The sequence below is a fragment of the Protopterus annectens genome, chromosome 3.part1, assembly GCF_019279795.1.
Source record: "Protopterus annectens isolate FY-2018-M chromosome 3.part1, PAN1.0, whole genome shotgun sequence".
NCBI lineage: Eukaryota > Metazoa > Chordata > Ceratodontiformes > Protopteridae > Protopterus > Protopterus annectens.
The window spans coordinates 1,768,370,430-1,768,384,400 of NC_056732.1; the positions used below are offsets into that span (position 1 = coordinate 1,768,370,430).

At 35.6% G+C, this 13,971-nt stretch overlaps 1 protein-coding gene across 1 annotated transcript in view; it reads left to right on the plus strand.

The window, feature by feature from the left end:
- The window catches only part of LOC122797854 (vomeronasal type-2 receptor 26-like), a 47,811-nt gene extending 35,155 nt beyond the window's left edge, over positions 1-12,656 (plus strand). The window contains exon 4 of the mRNA XM_044066376.1: positions 11,727-12,656. Coding sequence (XP_043922311.1) covers positions 11,727-12,656 — 930 coding nt within the window. The remainder of the gene's footprint in view (positions 1-11,726) is intronic.
- Positions 12,657-13,971: the final 1,315 nt, after the last annotated feature.

Sequence of the window (13,971 nt, forward strand, 5' to 3'; positions counted from 1 at the left end):
CATAACCTAAACACTGCATTAGCACTGAAATATGATTTAGCCTAGTAGTTGGTACACTATTCAGCATGTGCAGTAGTGATTGAGCAGTTATATGTAACATGGTAAGCATGATCAGTGTTGATCCCACTGTATCATAGCTCTGCCCTGTGAAATTAGCCCCACCCCTTTCCAGTTGGCCCCACCCCATTCAGGTGTCTCATGCAGCCCCCCTTTGATTTGAAAACACCAGCTGCCACTGAAGTGAAATTATTTTTCTGGATAGATGTGGCAATTGTGACTGTGAGGATATAAAAACTTAGCATCTCTGAACATTGCAATGTTCTTAGGAAGAAACATACATATAATGGACTCAGGAGACATAGCCTGACATGCACTAGTTTTAGAAAATGGTTTTAGATTTTATGTTTTTCTATTGTGTTGGATAGTGTAGCTTTATCATCAAGAGGTACAGAATGCAAATTAGTGTTGGACAGAAAGGAATGTTGAAATGCAGTTCTTGAAAATGCATCTCGTCATCATAAGTTTGAAAGATCTAATATCAGTCAGAAGTATTTTAAACTTAAAAACACAGGAAGAGGAGATGCACATTTTATTAAGATGTACTTTTATATATCTATGGTTCTATCTTTGCAAGCATTGTGTGTTTGAATGTTACTGGGTTGCAGTGTTAGTTCCATAAAGTGATATGCCTTTTATTACTTCATTGTTTATGGACTATTGTAATGAGTTTTTAGTTTATGTTCTAAAGAATTGTATGTTTTAAGATGAAAATTTCTTAACCTTATACATTTATCATAGGATCATAGGAGATTACTAGGCTATCGACCCAGAGGTCATTTTTAGCATTGCCATTTAAACCCAATGTAATACCATAGAAGTACTAGTCAATACCCCATATTGCATTTAGTGGCAATTGCCCATGTCCAGGAGGGTTGTGGGCACTATCCCTGGTAAGAATTTACTGTGCCCCATCCACTCATCCAAGTTCCTCTTGAACAGTGTCATAGAGGTGCTCTGTTTCACATAAATTGGTAGCCTGTTCCAAACACATGGCAGTCACTAGGAGATAAATCTGTCCCTCCTATATATATATATATATATATATATATATATATATATATATATATATATATATATATATGTACATATATATACACACACATACACACACATGCGTGCATATGCACACAGACCACAGGGAAAAATGGTACTTGTGAGTAACAAAGCTGAAGGCTGAGAAACCTAACAAATCAGGAACCATATACTACAGACAAGCTCAGTTGAGACTTCAGAGTTATCAAGCAATTATAACTAGTTTAGAAATCAAAACTTCTTTACTAGAAAATGGAAATCAAAATCTAAACCAACTGAACTAGAAATAGTGAATATAGTAACAGATAAAACTGGAATTGAGATCTTTAATAAAGGGTAGGAGTAAACTACATAGGAAAAAAATGGGAATTGTGGGGACAATACATACAAGGGAGGAATAAGGTTTAAAAGGCGGCAGGATTTAAATGATCTATCTAATGTTTGACTAAAAAAAGATTGGCTAGATTATAAGTGATGTATAATGTTTGCAACTGGTAATGTCAGTATGGTTTGTTAAGTAAAATGCTTGTAACTTGGATTGTGTCAATGTGGTTTGGTTTCATTTATGTAAATGTAAGATTGCATATGTTGGATAACAGGATCATAGGAAGTTACTAGACTAATGGCTTGAGGACCCTTACAAGCCTAGTCAAATTTTACCCTTGTTACCAGGATCAGCACCTACTGCCCCTGTCCAAGAGGGACACAGGTGGAACCCCTGGGTGAATTTATGGTTACCCGTCCAATTGTCTAAACTGTATTTGAAGACAGCCAATGAGGTGCTCTGTTTGATGTGAAGTAGGAGTTTATTCCAAAGGTGTGGTAATCTCTGGGAGACAAATATTTCCCTCCAGCAGGTTCAATTGATGTCACATACCAAGTTTAGGTCTTTAGAGCGAGTAACCTGTGTGCCATTTGACTTGCGGATGTGCAGCATTTTCAATAAAGCAGGGTCAGAGATCATCTTACATGTAAGGCTAAGATCGGCTCTGAGTAGTCTGTATGAAACAGAATAAAGGGACAGAGATTTCAGCCAATCAACATAGGATCACTGCTGAAGATCTTGAATTTTCTTTGTGAGGAACCTTTGTGTTCTCTCCAATTGCTGCAGGTGCTTTAAAAGGTACATGCCAAAAAGGGGTGCTGTACTCAATTACTGGCCTAATGAGTGAAGAGTACAGGGAGGTGTTAATGTCACTGTTTGTGAGGCAATGCCCTTACCTATGAGGTGAGCCATATAGAATGCCCTTCTTACCACTTTGGAGACATGGCAATCAAAGGCAAGGTTGCTGTCAACCGAGTGCCCGTATCTCTCACCACTGAATGCATACTCAGGGTATTGCCATTGATGTAGTAATTTGTAGGAACATTACTCTTGCTGAAAGGGATGATAATACATTTTTTGCATTGAGTTTGATGTCATGGCTTTGGCACCAATCATTTGTTTGTGTAAGACCTTCTTGAAGAATGTTGCCATCATTTGGAGATTCTATGACGGCACCCAGTTTGCAGTCAGCAAACTTTGCTAGCCACAGTCCCTTGGTTTTAGCTTGTACTTCTGAAAAATAGATTCCAAAAAGAAGAGGTCCCAGGATCTAGCCTTGTGGAGCACCACTGGTAACGGGTCTGCTGTTGGAGGTGGATTCTCCTATTTTGACTGTATGGGTTCTATTAGAGAGCCAGTTTGCAACTCACCTTATGATATATGGGTTGATGTGTAGCTGGGAGAGCTTGTTAATGGTGCCTGAGTGAGGAATAGTGTCAAATGCCTTGGTCAGGTCTAGGTAGGATGTATGCACAGATTTCCCCTTCTCCCCATGTAGTAAGTGATGGTTAAATAAAGATGTTTCTTGTTTTAAAAAAAGGCAGGAATTGAAAACTTTATGTAATGTTGCTTAGGTTACATGATATATAGCAATATAAGTGAAGTAGAATATAATGTTATGTTAATTTTATATGAATGTAAATTTTCCTATGTCACAAGTGATAATTCAATAAAGGTGTTTGGAAAAAAAATTCTTTATTGAATAACAAATATATGAGAGCTTTCGGCCTTAAAAGAGTTTTGTCAGATCTAAATCCAGTTTACATGCAGTATTTATCTATTTTAACACAGAGATCATGGATAATTAACTTATGCTTAGCTCATAAATATCTCTCATAGGTTGTTCATCCAAACTACAATAAGTCTCATCTTTCATATCTGTTCTACAATATCTACTCCTATTGGTAGATCATTGATTATAATAACTTAATGTGCTGTATTCCTATCCTATGTAGATAGTGCCTAATTGATACAAACACTTTATATAAAACTTGTCCCTGGCTATGTATAACTATTAATACATCATTGTATTTGGTATACAGATATATATGATATACGAATAGTTAGAAACATGGGTCTACCTGAAAAGGCCGAAGCCCTACATTACCGAAGACGAAATGAACGAGATGACATTGCCAAAACTTCACTTTTATGAATCACTGGAATGCAGAAGGTTTTCATAATGAAAGTAACAAGGTAGCCAACAAGGGGAAATTGTTGCTATTGCTGTAGTGTGATCCCAGAGTTGGTATATTTAGTTGGGGGGTTTGAGGTAGTGTGGTGTGTTTCGTTTTTAGCTGGTGGCCAATTGGACACTTACCCTGTGAAATCTTTCAGCATTCTACTCTTTTGTGAAAGTGAAGTTTCAGCAATGTCGTCTCATTCATTTCATCTTCAGTAATGTGGTCTTTTGTTCTTTTAAAGTAGACCCATATACATATACATACACATATACACTCATATATATATATATATATATATATATATATATATATATATATATATATATATTTATATAGTAATACATTATCCAGGGATATGTATAACTATTATTATATCATTTTATCTGTGATGTGATAAGTACATGCAATTTGTCATGTTTCGAGGAGTACTAAAACTATGTAAAAACCAGTCAAATTAAAATCCTTAAAGTATTTTACTGTAGCAATTATATCTGCAGCTAGTCACGGTAATCTGACTGAACCTGTACCTTGTATCCTTATTGTCACAGACATAGAAGTTTTGATTTCTAAACAAGTTATAATTTCTTGATAACTCTGTGAAGTGCCAGCTAAGCTTGTCTATAGTGAATGTTTCTTTTTGCTGACTTTTTAGGATTCTCAGCCTGCAGCTTCGTTGCTGACTTTTTAGGATTCTCAGCCTGCAGCTTTGTTGTTCATTAGTACCAGTTTTCTCTGTGGTCTGTTTACCATTATGGAAGGGAGACTTCTTACTCCCTTAAGGCTGGAAAACTATTGTGCCTAAACACAAGGATATGTGCTTTGCTTTACACACACACACACACACATATATATATATATATATATATATATATATATATATATATATATATATATATATATATATATATATATATAAAATTTATATAAATATATATATATATATATATATATATATATATATATATATATATGCACATACACACACACACACGCACACACACACACAAACACACAAACACACACATAGATATAGATACAGATAGCAAACTCATAGCATACATAAGGAATGATCTGCTAGATAAATCTGTTCAGTTTCATTTTGACAGATACAGGTGTCCTGAAAATAGTAAATGAAAATTATGTGTCCAGGCCTTTCATACAACACTTTCTAATTTAAGTAAGTAGCAAGAAAAAAAACGTAAAATGATATAACAACTGCAACAGCAAATAAAATAAGACTATAACATACCTAAAACAATCATGCTTCCAAATGAACAGTTAATGACAATGGCACCCACTTCCACTGTTTGTGTAGCCACCCACATTTCTTATAACAGGACAATTGTATTTTATTAATTTACTATTTGTTAATAGATTAGAACACTGCTCATAAATGATTAAATTCAGACTCGTCCCAGCAAGAAGAAGAAAAAACTACAAAGTAAGCAATATATTTGCATTAAGCAAAACCAGCAAGATCATAAAGAGAAAACACACTAGAAGTATACAATTGTTTATAAAAAAAGATTGTGAAGACTATACGCAACAATACCAAACAACTCCTTAAATAAAGACAAAACAAGGTAAACAATATCACACTGGTCAAGTATAATAGAAATAAATAGATAAATATTAGTTTAAAAAAAAATGAGATATTATATTAGGTAAGCTAAGCAAAAAAAAAAAAAAAAATGAGGTCTGAATGCAGTTCAGTAGGAGATATAATATAATAATGAGAACAGAAAGAAGTGATGAAGTGATGTAGTTAGAGACAATGGCATGAATGAAGGGAGAATAGAAGAGAAGAAGATGAGATAGGATGATAAGATGCAGTGGCCTTGATTGAGTGATTTTCCCTTTTCTATAGCCGAGTCTGGAATTTTTTTTTGATAAGGATAAGTAAGTTTGGGGAGAATGGGGGAGAATTTTTTTGGCTCTAGTGTGGAGAAGAGATGATTTGTACAGTGGTTTTTTTTTTTTTGGGTTTGCAGTGTGTTGTTACAGTGATTCTGGCCTGGCTGGCTGTGGCTGCTTGTCAAATCAATCAATCTTAAAGAGCTGATAGAGATTTTTTTGAGTATGAAGAAGAGAATAGCTAAAGGATAAGAAGAAGAGTTTTTTTTTTTTTTTTTCCAATTTTGTTGTTTTTTTCCACCCTTTCAGTGTTTGTTACAGTGTTCATGTTTCAATAAATATTTTTTTTTATTTATTTTTGGTTTTTTTTGTTTTTTTTTTTTTTTTTTTGATTTTTGCCAGGAAAGAAGAAAAAAGCCAGAAAGAAAAAGAAGAAGCCCTTTGGCTTTTTGGAGGCAATTGTTGGTAGTAAGAATTATATTTTATTGGTTTAAAATAGGAGTGAATTTGTATTTTTCTTGTAATGACAAGAAAGAAAAGGTGAGGAGGGAGGAAGAAAGAGAATCGTCTAAAATAAAAAAATGTAGCTAAAAAATTTTGTGTGTGTTGGTGTTTTGTTTGTGTTGGTGTGTTTTGTTTGTTTCCTTTTCTTGTGTTTTGTGTTAGTTTTTTTTTTGTTTTAAATTTGGAGTTGCTTTTGTTTTATTGATGTGAGAGTTTGTTATTGAGAGTTGACTGAGATGTTAGTGAGTTATAGTTAAGTGGAGGAGTGTTTTGTGTAGAGTAGTTACATCAGCATCATCAGTGAGTTCTATAGGTGAGAGGAAGATCAAGTGGCATTGTCAAATAGAAGAAGAGAAAGGGCGGGTGAGTATGGAAAGATAGAGAATAGGATTCTTGAGAGGAGAATCTGAAAGAAAGAAAATTGAAAAAAAGAAGAAGTGATGAAAAAAAAAAGTTGTTAGAAAACATGGCAAAGGTGTTGGGATGTATGAGACTGAAGGTTTTAGGAAGGTTCATAAAGATGGCACCAGTGAGCAGCCCTTTAAAAATGGCTGATACAGTTTCATCGGTGAGGGTCCACAGGGCTGTTAATGTACTGTCACCAGAAGCTGTGTTTCTAGGAGAGTAGGTTGTAACTGCTAATATATTGGGTCAGTTGTGAATAAATGATGTTCCATAATATGGAGAGTACAGAAGGATCAGCTCTGAGCCCTTTCTTATTTGCAATGGTGATGGACAGGTTGACAGACGAGATCAGACAGGAGTCCCCGTGGGCTATGATGTTTGCAGATGACATTGTGATCTGTAGTGAGAGTAGTAATCAGGTTGAGGAGACTCTGGAGAGGTGGAGATATGCTCTAGAGAGCAGAGGAATGAAGGTCAGCAGGGCTAAGACAGAATATATGTGTGTAAATGAGAGGGAGGGTAGAGGAATGGTGAGGATGCAGGGAGTAGAGTTGGTAAAGGTGGATGAGTTTAAGTACTTGGAATCAACAGTTCAGAGTAATGGTGAGTGTGGAAGAGAGGTGAAGAAGAAAGTACAGGCAGGGTGGAGTGGGTGGAGAAGAGTGTCAGGAGTAATTTGTGACAGACGAGTACCAGTAAGAGTGAAAGGGAAGGTCTACAAGAGGGTAGTGAGACCAGCTATGTTATACGGGTTGGAGACAGTGGCATTGACAAAAAGCCAGGAGTCAGAGCTTGACATGGCAGAGTTGAAGATGTTAAGATTTGCACTGGTTGTGATGAGGATGGACAGGATTAGGAATAAGTATATTAGAGGGTCAGCCCAGATTGGAAGGTTTGGAGACAAAGCCAGAGAGGCAAGATTACATTGGTTTGGACATGTGCTGAGGAGGAATGCAGAGTATATTGGGAAAAAGATGCTAAGGATGAAGCTGCCAGGTAACAGGAAAAGAGGAAGGCCTAGGATAAGGTTTATGGATGTGGTGAGAGAGGATATGCAGGTGGTTGGTGTGACAGAGCAAGATGCAGAGGACAGGAGGAAATGGAAACAGTTGAGCTACTGTGGCGACCCCTAACGGGAGCAGCCGAAAGAAGAAGAAGAAGATTTGGACATTTTGCTTATGGATTGGTTTTATTATAAATAATTTTCTGATACTTATCTTTGTATGTAAGGTTAATGTTTAATATGTGTTGTAGATAACCTGTGAGGGAGTCCCTATAGTAGTATGTGAACCAGAGATGGAGGCCATCTGAGCCTGTGGGACTGTCAATTCTTATTTGTTGATGAACTTCTGCATCTTTTGTTCCATTTAGAGTAAAATGATGGCATATATAGAGAAGGTTCAGTTGGTTTTGTATGAACTGTGGAAGTTGCTAGTGGAGAAAGTCAAATGGTAAATTCTGAGAGATATTCAGATTGTGAAATATACCACTCATGGTCTGTGGACAGCTGTGTTCCTTCATGTTAATCAGTTATCTTCTTCCCTGAACTATTTACAGAAGTTAATTAAGTTCTATAATGCTATCATGTGTTGGCTTTTATGTTATCTTAAAGCTTGTTTTGAGAGGTCTCTGAACTGAGTATATTGTTGTCTATTGGTAAGGGTTGGTCTGGCTTTCCATGTGTGCCAAGATTCATAAGGGAGTTTCAAAAGTGATTTGAGTTCAGTCGTTATCCAGTTGTTTTGTTTCCCTTACAAGATATTTATTATTATTGCAAGGTAGTAGATTTTTTTTTTTTTAGCAAATGATTATGTGATTATATAGCAAAGGTTATTATCTTTTTAGTTTTAGGGTTATATCTGTTTTTTTTTTTTTTTTTTTTTTTTGTTGTCTGCCACTGCATGGAGCATTGCATGGAAGGTAATTAACTTATTTTATGAGTTTGGGTTGGTGATGAAAGAAGAAGAAGGGGGGGATCTTACAGTCAGGTGTGGATCTTAATGTCAGGTACTAGAAAGTAGTTAAGATACTGTCAGTATATGGTAATGGGGGTTAGTTGGTTTAGGTTTTTTTTTGTAGTAGTTTTTTTTTGTAGTTTATTTGTTGGGTTTGTTATGTTGGATTGTAAGAAGAAAATATGAGGAAATCATTGTTTTTGAGGATGGTTTTGTTTTCTTTGTGTTTTGTTGTTTAATTTTGTGTATTTTTTAGATGAGGTGGGTAGGTAAGGTAGGGAGGCTACTAGGCTTGTAAAAATTTTTTTGTTTAGAATTTTTTATGTTTTGTAAGTTTTTGTAGGTGTGTGTGTGTGGTGTTGTGTTGATATGATGGGTTATGTTTAGGATGTTTTATATACTGGGAGAGCACTTTAACCATTTTTTTTGGTCACATGTTCAACAATTATGTAATTTGAGTGAAAAGCATGGGGTTGTCTTTAATCCAGTTGTTTTTTAATCAGCTTCAGTATCTGGTCTTCTCTGTTCTTCTAGTGTTCTGAACATGGTGTAGTTTGTTCTGAAGGTTGTGTGCATTTGAGACCTGTTCAATATTTTCAATATTAAGTTTTAAGTTTTTTTGTGTTTTAGGGTGTTTTTTTTAGGTTTGTTTATTACTTTATTTCTCTTAATTTAATTGTTTGTATTTATAGGTAAAAATAGTAAAGTAGTGTAGGAGAAAAGATCTGAGTATTGATGGAGTGGGCTGGACCTATTGGTAGGATAAGACGTTTGAGAGATTGACTGAAAAATAGGTCCATTGTGTGAGAAGAATAAGGAGGCTGCCGATTTACTACTGGGGGTGTGGTTTAATATAATGTTGTACTGCTGAGGGAAAGGACAATGAGCCCAGAAAAATGAATGGGAAAAAGAAAAAAGAGCTGAAGTACCACAGAGTAGAATAGAGATTGGTGGATGTGGTACCCAAGTGACTAGGAAAAGCAACACTAAACTATAAAATCTCTCCTGCCTTTTCTGTTTCTAGTTTTTCCAGAATATAATCCCAAGTACTAAATGATGAATAATCCCAAGCACTAAATTGTGAGAAAGCCAGGCTGTTTTAAGAATTAATTCCTTGTCCAGATGTGAAGTAAATTTTACAGCTATGTATCTTGGTGGAACTTCTGGCTTTGTAAGGAATTTTAAACTGACATATGTGTTGTCTCTATACCGCAGGGAAGTCCATCCCTGGATTAGTAGAATGAATTTCAGGTTTAGTATTTTTAAAAGTCAGCTAGTTAAGATATGTAGAATCTTGTAACCCCCTATCTGGTATTTCATATAGTTTCAGATTGATCCCTCTACTCTAAATACTCCATTTTATTGAATAGCCATCTGTTCTGCTTCAAGAAAAATTCATTATGTACCTTTTCCCTTTTTATTCTGCAATCTGTCTATTAAGGCAGTTTTCTGTACTTTATTTGAATACCCTGTTGTATCATTGTTTGAAAGTTCAGTTTGTTATACTTCCCTACTTGCAATCTATTTTAATGTGGAACTGCTCCATTTTCAAGGACAATTTCCTGTATATAAGTCATTAAATGTCAGAGGTCTTTTCTTACAGACATTTCTTGCTGAGATACTCATTACTTACAAATCTAGCTTTCTGTAGGAAAGTTAAAAAAAATGAATCCCAGAGACAAAAATTTAAAATTCTGAAAAAAATTCAGAAAAACAGCTTTTTTTACATGATTAATATGAAACTTTTCTGCCAGATTTTATAAACATCTGCAGAGCACTTAAAGGGGAGCCGTTACTTGCTTATCACCTTGGATCTTTCTTGTGAGCATTGTGAAGATAAGTGAAGGGTGCCAGCCTAGCTAGATAGAATTTGTAGATAATTCTGTCATTTGTAAATATTAATGTAAGCCACAGGCTTGTTCTCTTAAATGTGAAAAGACTGTATTGAATGTTGAACTGCAAAAAATATAACAACAGTGCACTCTGCTGTAAGAAAGCTGATAAGTCAAGCATTGTGAAATAAATTCTTTGATCTAAAACTCAGAGCTGAGATGTCTGGATGAAGGAATTCTGGCTATTGTTTTGAGGCCAGAGTTAATGACTAGAATTTACATGTATAATTTCTTTATTGCTCTGGCTTCCTGACCAGCTGCAAGATCAAAAGGGCTATTAACTTCTGAGTTTCTGTTAGCCTGGGATCCAGAAAGAAATGATGTAATCTGAAATGAATCAGTGGCACTATATTATCAATTTATTACTAATCTATGAACCTATGAACCTATGAACCAATTTAAGGAGAGAAAGAAGAGGGCATTCAGCATTTGTCTTGAGAACATCCAGTTCACCAGAACTCTGTCTGTGTTCTATATGTAAGTTTATTTTAGAACTGTGTTTTCTCTTAGATAGAGCTAGGAACTAGGAAGATTAGATTACATTTTTACTGTATTGATGTCAGAACTTTTCTACTGTATTATTTTAAGTATTTTTCTGTGATCTCTGAACTCTTGACTAGCATTGTATTGTATTGTATTGTAATTGTATTGTATTGAAGTATTGTCTTGTGCATTTATTATTTATCATTAAATATTTTTAAACCTTTCAACTGTGACTGTTTTTTGTAGAGTTAATTTAAGCTCTATGGGTACATTGCATGTATTCAGTGATATTGTACAAAGCCATTTCAATAGCCTTGCTTTTCAGTCACACACCATTTGGATAATAATATTCACAGTATAATGGGACCCCTTTCATAAGGACCTTTTAGTAGTTGATCAATATTAGTGGGTGGTGCCAAGTGGTACTACCATATAGTCTGGATAAAAGGGGCACAGCTGGAGAACCTGTGCCAGCCTTCTCCAGGAGTGTATGTGTGGTTGTATATAACTCTTATCTCAAAGTGTGTGTGTGTGTGTGTGTGTGTGTGTGTGTGTGTGTGTGTGTGTGTGTGTGTGTCAGCTACTTGGGCAGGGACATGAAGCACTGTTTGGACACAGAAGTTGCTGGAAGTTTTAGCCTGCCCACTAGGCTGAGATCTGGACCCTATAGCTGTGCCAGTGGGGAGTCTTATTGGAGACCTGGAGAGAAAGGGAGAAACCAGCCCTAGACTGACTGTGATCTCTGTGTGCTCTTAAGGGAACTTGTACTGTACTGTGTGTGTATTTATTATCCCTTCCCTAAATGGACCTTCCTCACTGGTATTAGTGGTGAGGACTGAGGCTCCTTGATTGCTGGGCCAGTGCACAGGCGTCATAGGCATGACCAATTTTTAATAGAAGTCTTGTTAGAAAAGTTGTATACAGACAAAAACAGCACAATGGTAATATGCAAAATATAACAATATATGCAAGGGGATAGTGTAATTCTTCAAATTATTGCTTTTAATTCTTGTTTTATACTGTATTGATATAGCATTCAAATTATTTTAACGACTTTTTTTCAGATGCTACTAACTGTGTGAAATGCCCTGATAATCTCTGGGCAGATGATAAAAGGCAGAAGTGCATTCCTAAAGTCAAAGAATTCCTCACGTTTGCTGATCCATTGGGTGCTTCATTAACTGGAATATCAGTGTCTGCATCTGTCATTACTGTAACTGTACTTTGTATCTTTATCAAGTTCCGGAACACTCCAATAGTGAAAGCCAACAACCGTGAGCTCAGCTACATCCTTCTAAGTGCTCTTGTTTTGTGTTTTATGTGCTCACTGATATTCATTGGTCAGCCCATTAAAATAAGCTGCATCCTGCGTCAGACTACATTTGGCATTGTGTTTTCTATCTGCATTTCCTCCATCTTAGCCAAAACAATCATTGTTGTCATTGCCTTTACTACTACAAAGCCAACCAGCAAGATGCAGAAGTTTGGAGGCCTTAGCTGGATTCCTGGTTCCATTATTGTCTTTAGTTCTCTACTGCAGATTATTATATGTACAGTTTGGCTGTTCATTGCTGCTCCCTTCCCAGAGAACAACATGAAATCCGAAACTGGGAAAATTATAATAGAATGCAATGAAGGTTCTGCTGTTATGTTCTACTGCATGCTGGGATATTTGGGATTACTGGCTGCTATTTGCTTTGTAGTTGCATTCTTGGCAAGAAATCTGCCTGGTGGGTTTAATGAGACTAAATACATTACTTTCAGCATGCTTGCTTTTATAAGTGTCTGGTTGTCCTTTATCCCAGCCTATCTAAGTACCAAAGGGAAATACACAGTTGCTGTGGAGATCTTTGCCATATTGGCTTCTAGTGCTGGATTACTTATTTGCATATTTAGCCATAAGGTTTTTATTATCTTAGTGAGGCCAGACCTGAATAAAAGGGAAAAGCTAGCAAGGAAATGAAAAAGGTTTCATGTAAGCATACATGCATGACCCTGGGCTGTCTTTATTAGAATACTACTTTTAAATTTACTGATGTCAGTGTTTCTGTTTGTCATACTTTGGATAACAGATGTGCCTTATGATGAGACATTTGTATTTTAAGGGAAAAATGGACACTCCATACTGTAGACTTAAACTGAAACAGTGGAAACAACAATGCCATGTGTCAGAATTCGATTTTTTCACCATTGGTATTCTGGTATGTAGTGTAAAAAAAGAAACAATAATCCATTGTTTCATAATCTTATAAAACTATATATTCACTGCTACAAATCCAGCTTATTATTTCATAAGACTACAAAACTAGATAATAAATGTACCACGCATAACATATAGCAAATCTAGTCAATTACGTGGCATACATATTTTCACTTGTTAAAATGCTTTAGTTTGTTACATCCATTTAAGCAGCTTCACATTGCCATAAAAGCCCAAGGAGAAAAATCATTTATTACAGAGGATTAAACTGGTAAAAGTCTTCATCCTGTAATGGGGTCATTTGGTCTCTTTTGCATGCTGTGTGTCTTTGAACAAAGTTATATACCCAGATGTTGCTTCAGAGTCAATCCTGAGAAGAAGCATTTGTGTTTACTGGTGTTGCCTGGTTAAAAATCAAGAGTAAAATGCATTAAAAGATTCATATGCGAACTTTAAGATACCACTTCAGTAACACGTTGTCAGTGTACGTGTTTAAGGAAAATGATACGGACTGAGGATCCATCTACATACATCGTATATATTCTAGATAGTTTGTAGACTGTAGCAAACCCAAATTAAGTAGCTGTCACACTTTTATTAACTGTAAGTTAACTGTTAACTGTCGATATTGTTTACAAATGAATTTGTATTACTAATTGGCACTGTTATGAGGATAGTTCAAATTCTGTCTTTTTATTTGTTCATGAATTGGCACTGTTATGAGGATAGTCCAAATTTGGTCTTTTTTGTTTATTAAGTTATTAATTTATTCATTTGTTAACTGCGTGGATAGCTGGTCTAGGAGGGCCTTTTCAGCTACGACCCAGCTTCCTAGGTAAGTTTAGATATGCAAGTACACACATTCACTCTGTTGTAACCACCAAGCTCTACTGAGCTGTAAAAAAAAAAGCAATACAGATTTGTCAGACTGTGCACACTAAATAGCAATAATAAATGTAGCACTAACATAGATTAGCATAAAAATCCCTGTAAATTATGACAGGAAACAGACAATGCTAAAAAGCCATATTCATATAAAATGAAAAAAAAAGGCTTACAGTGAGCACAGACAGCAGAC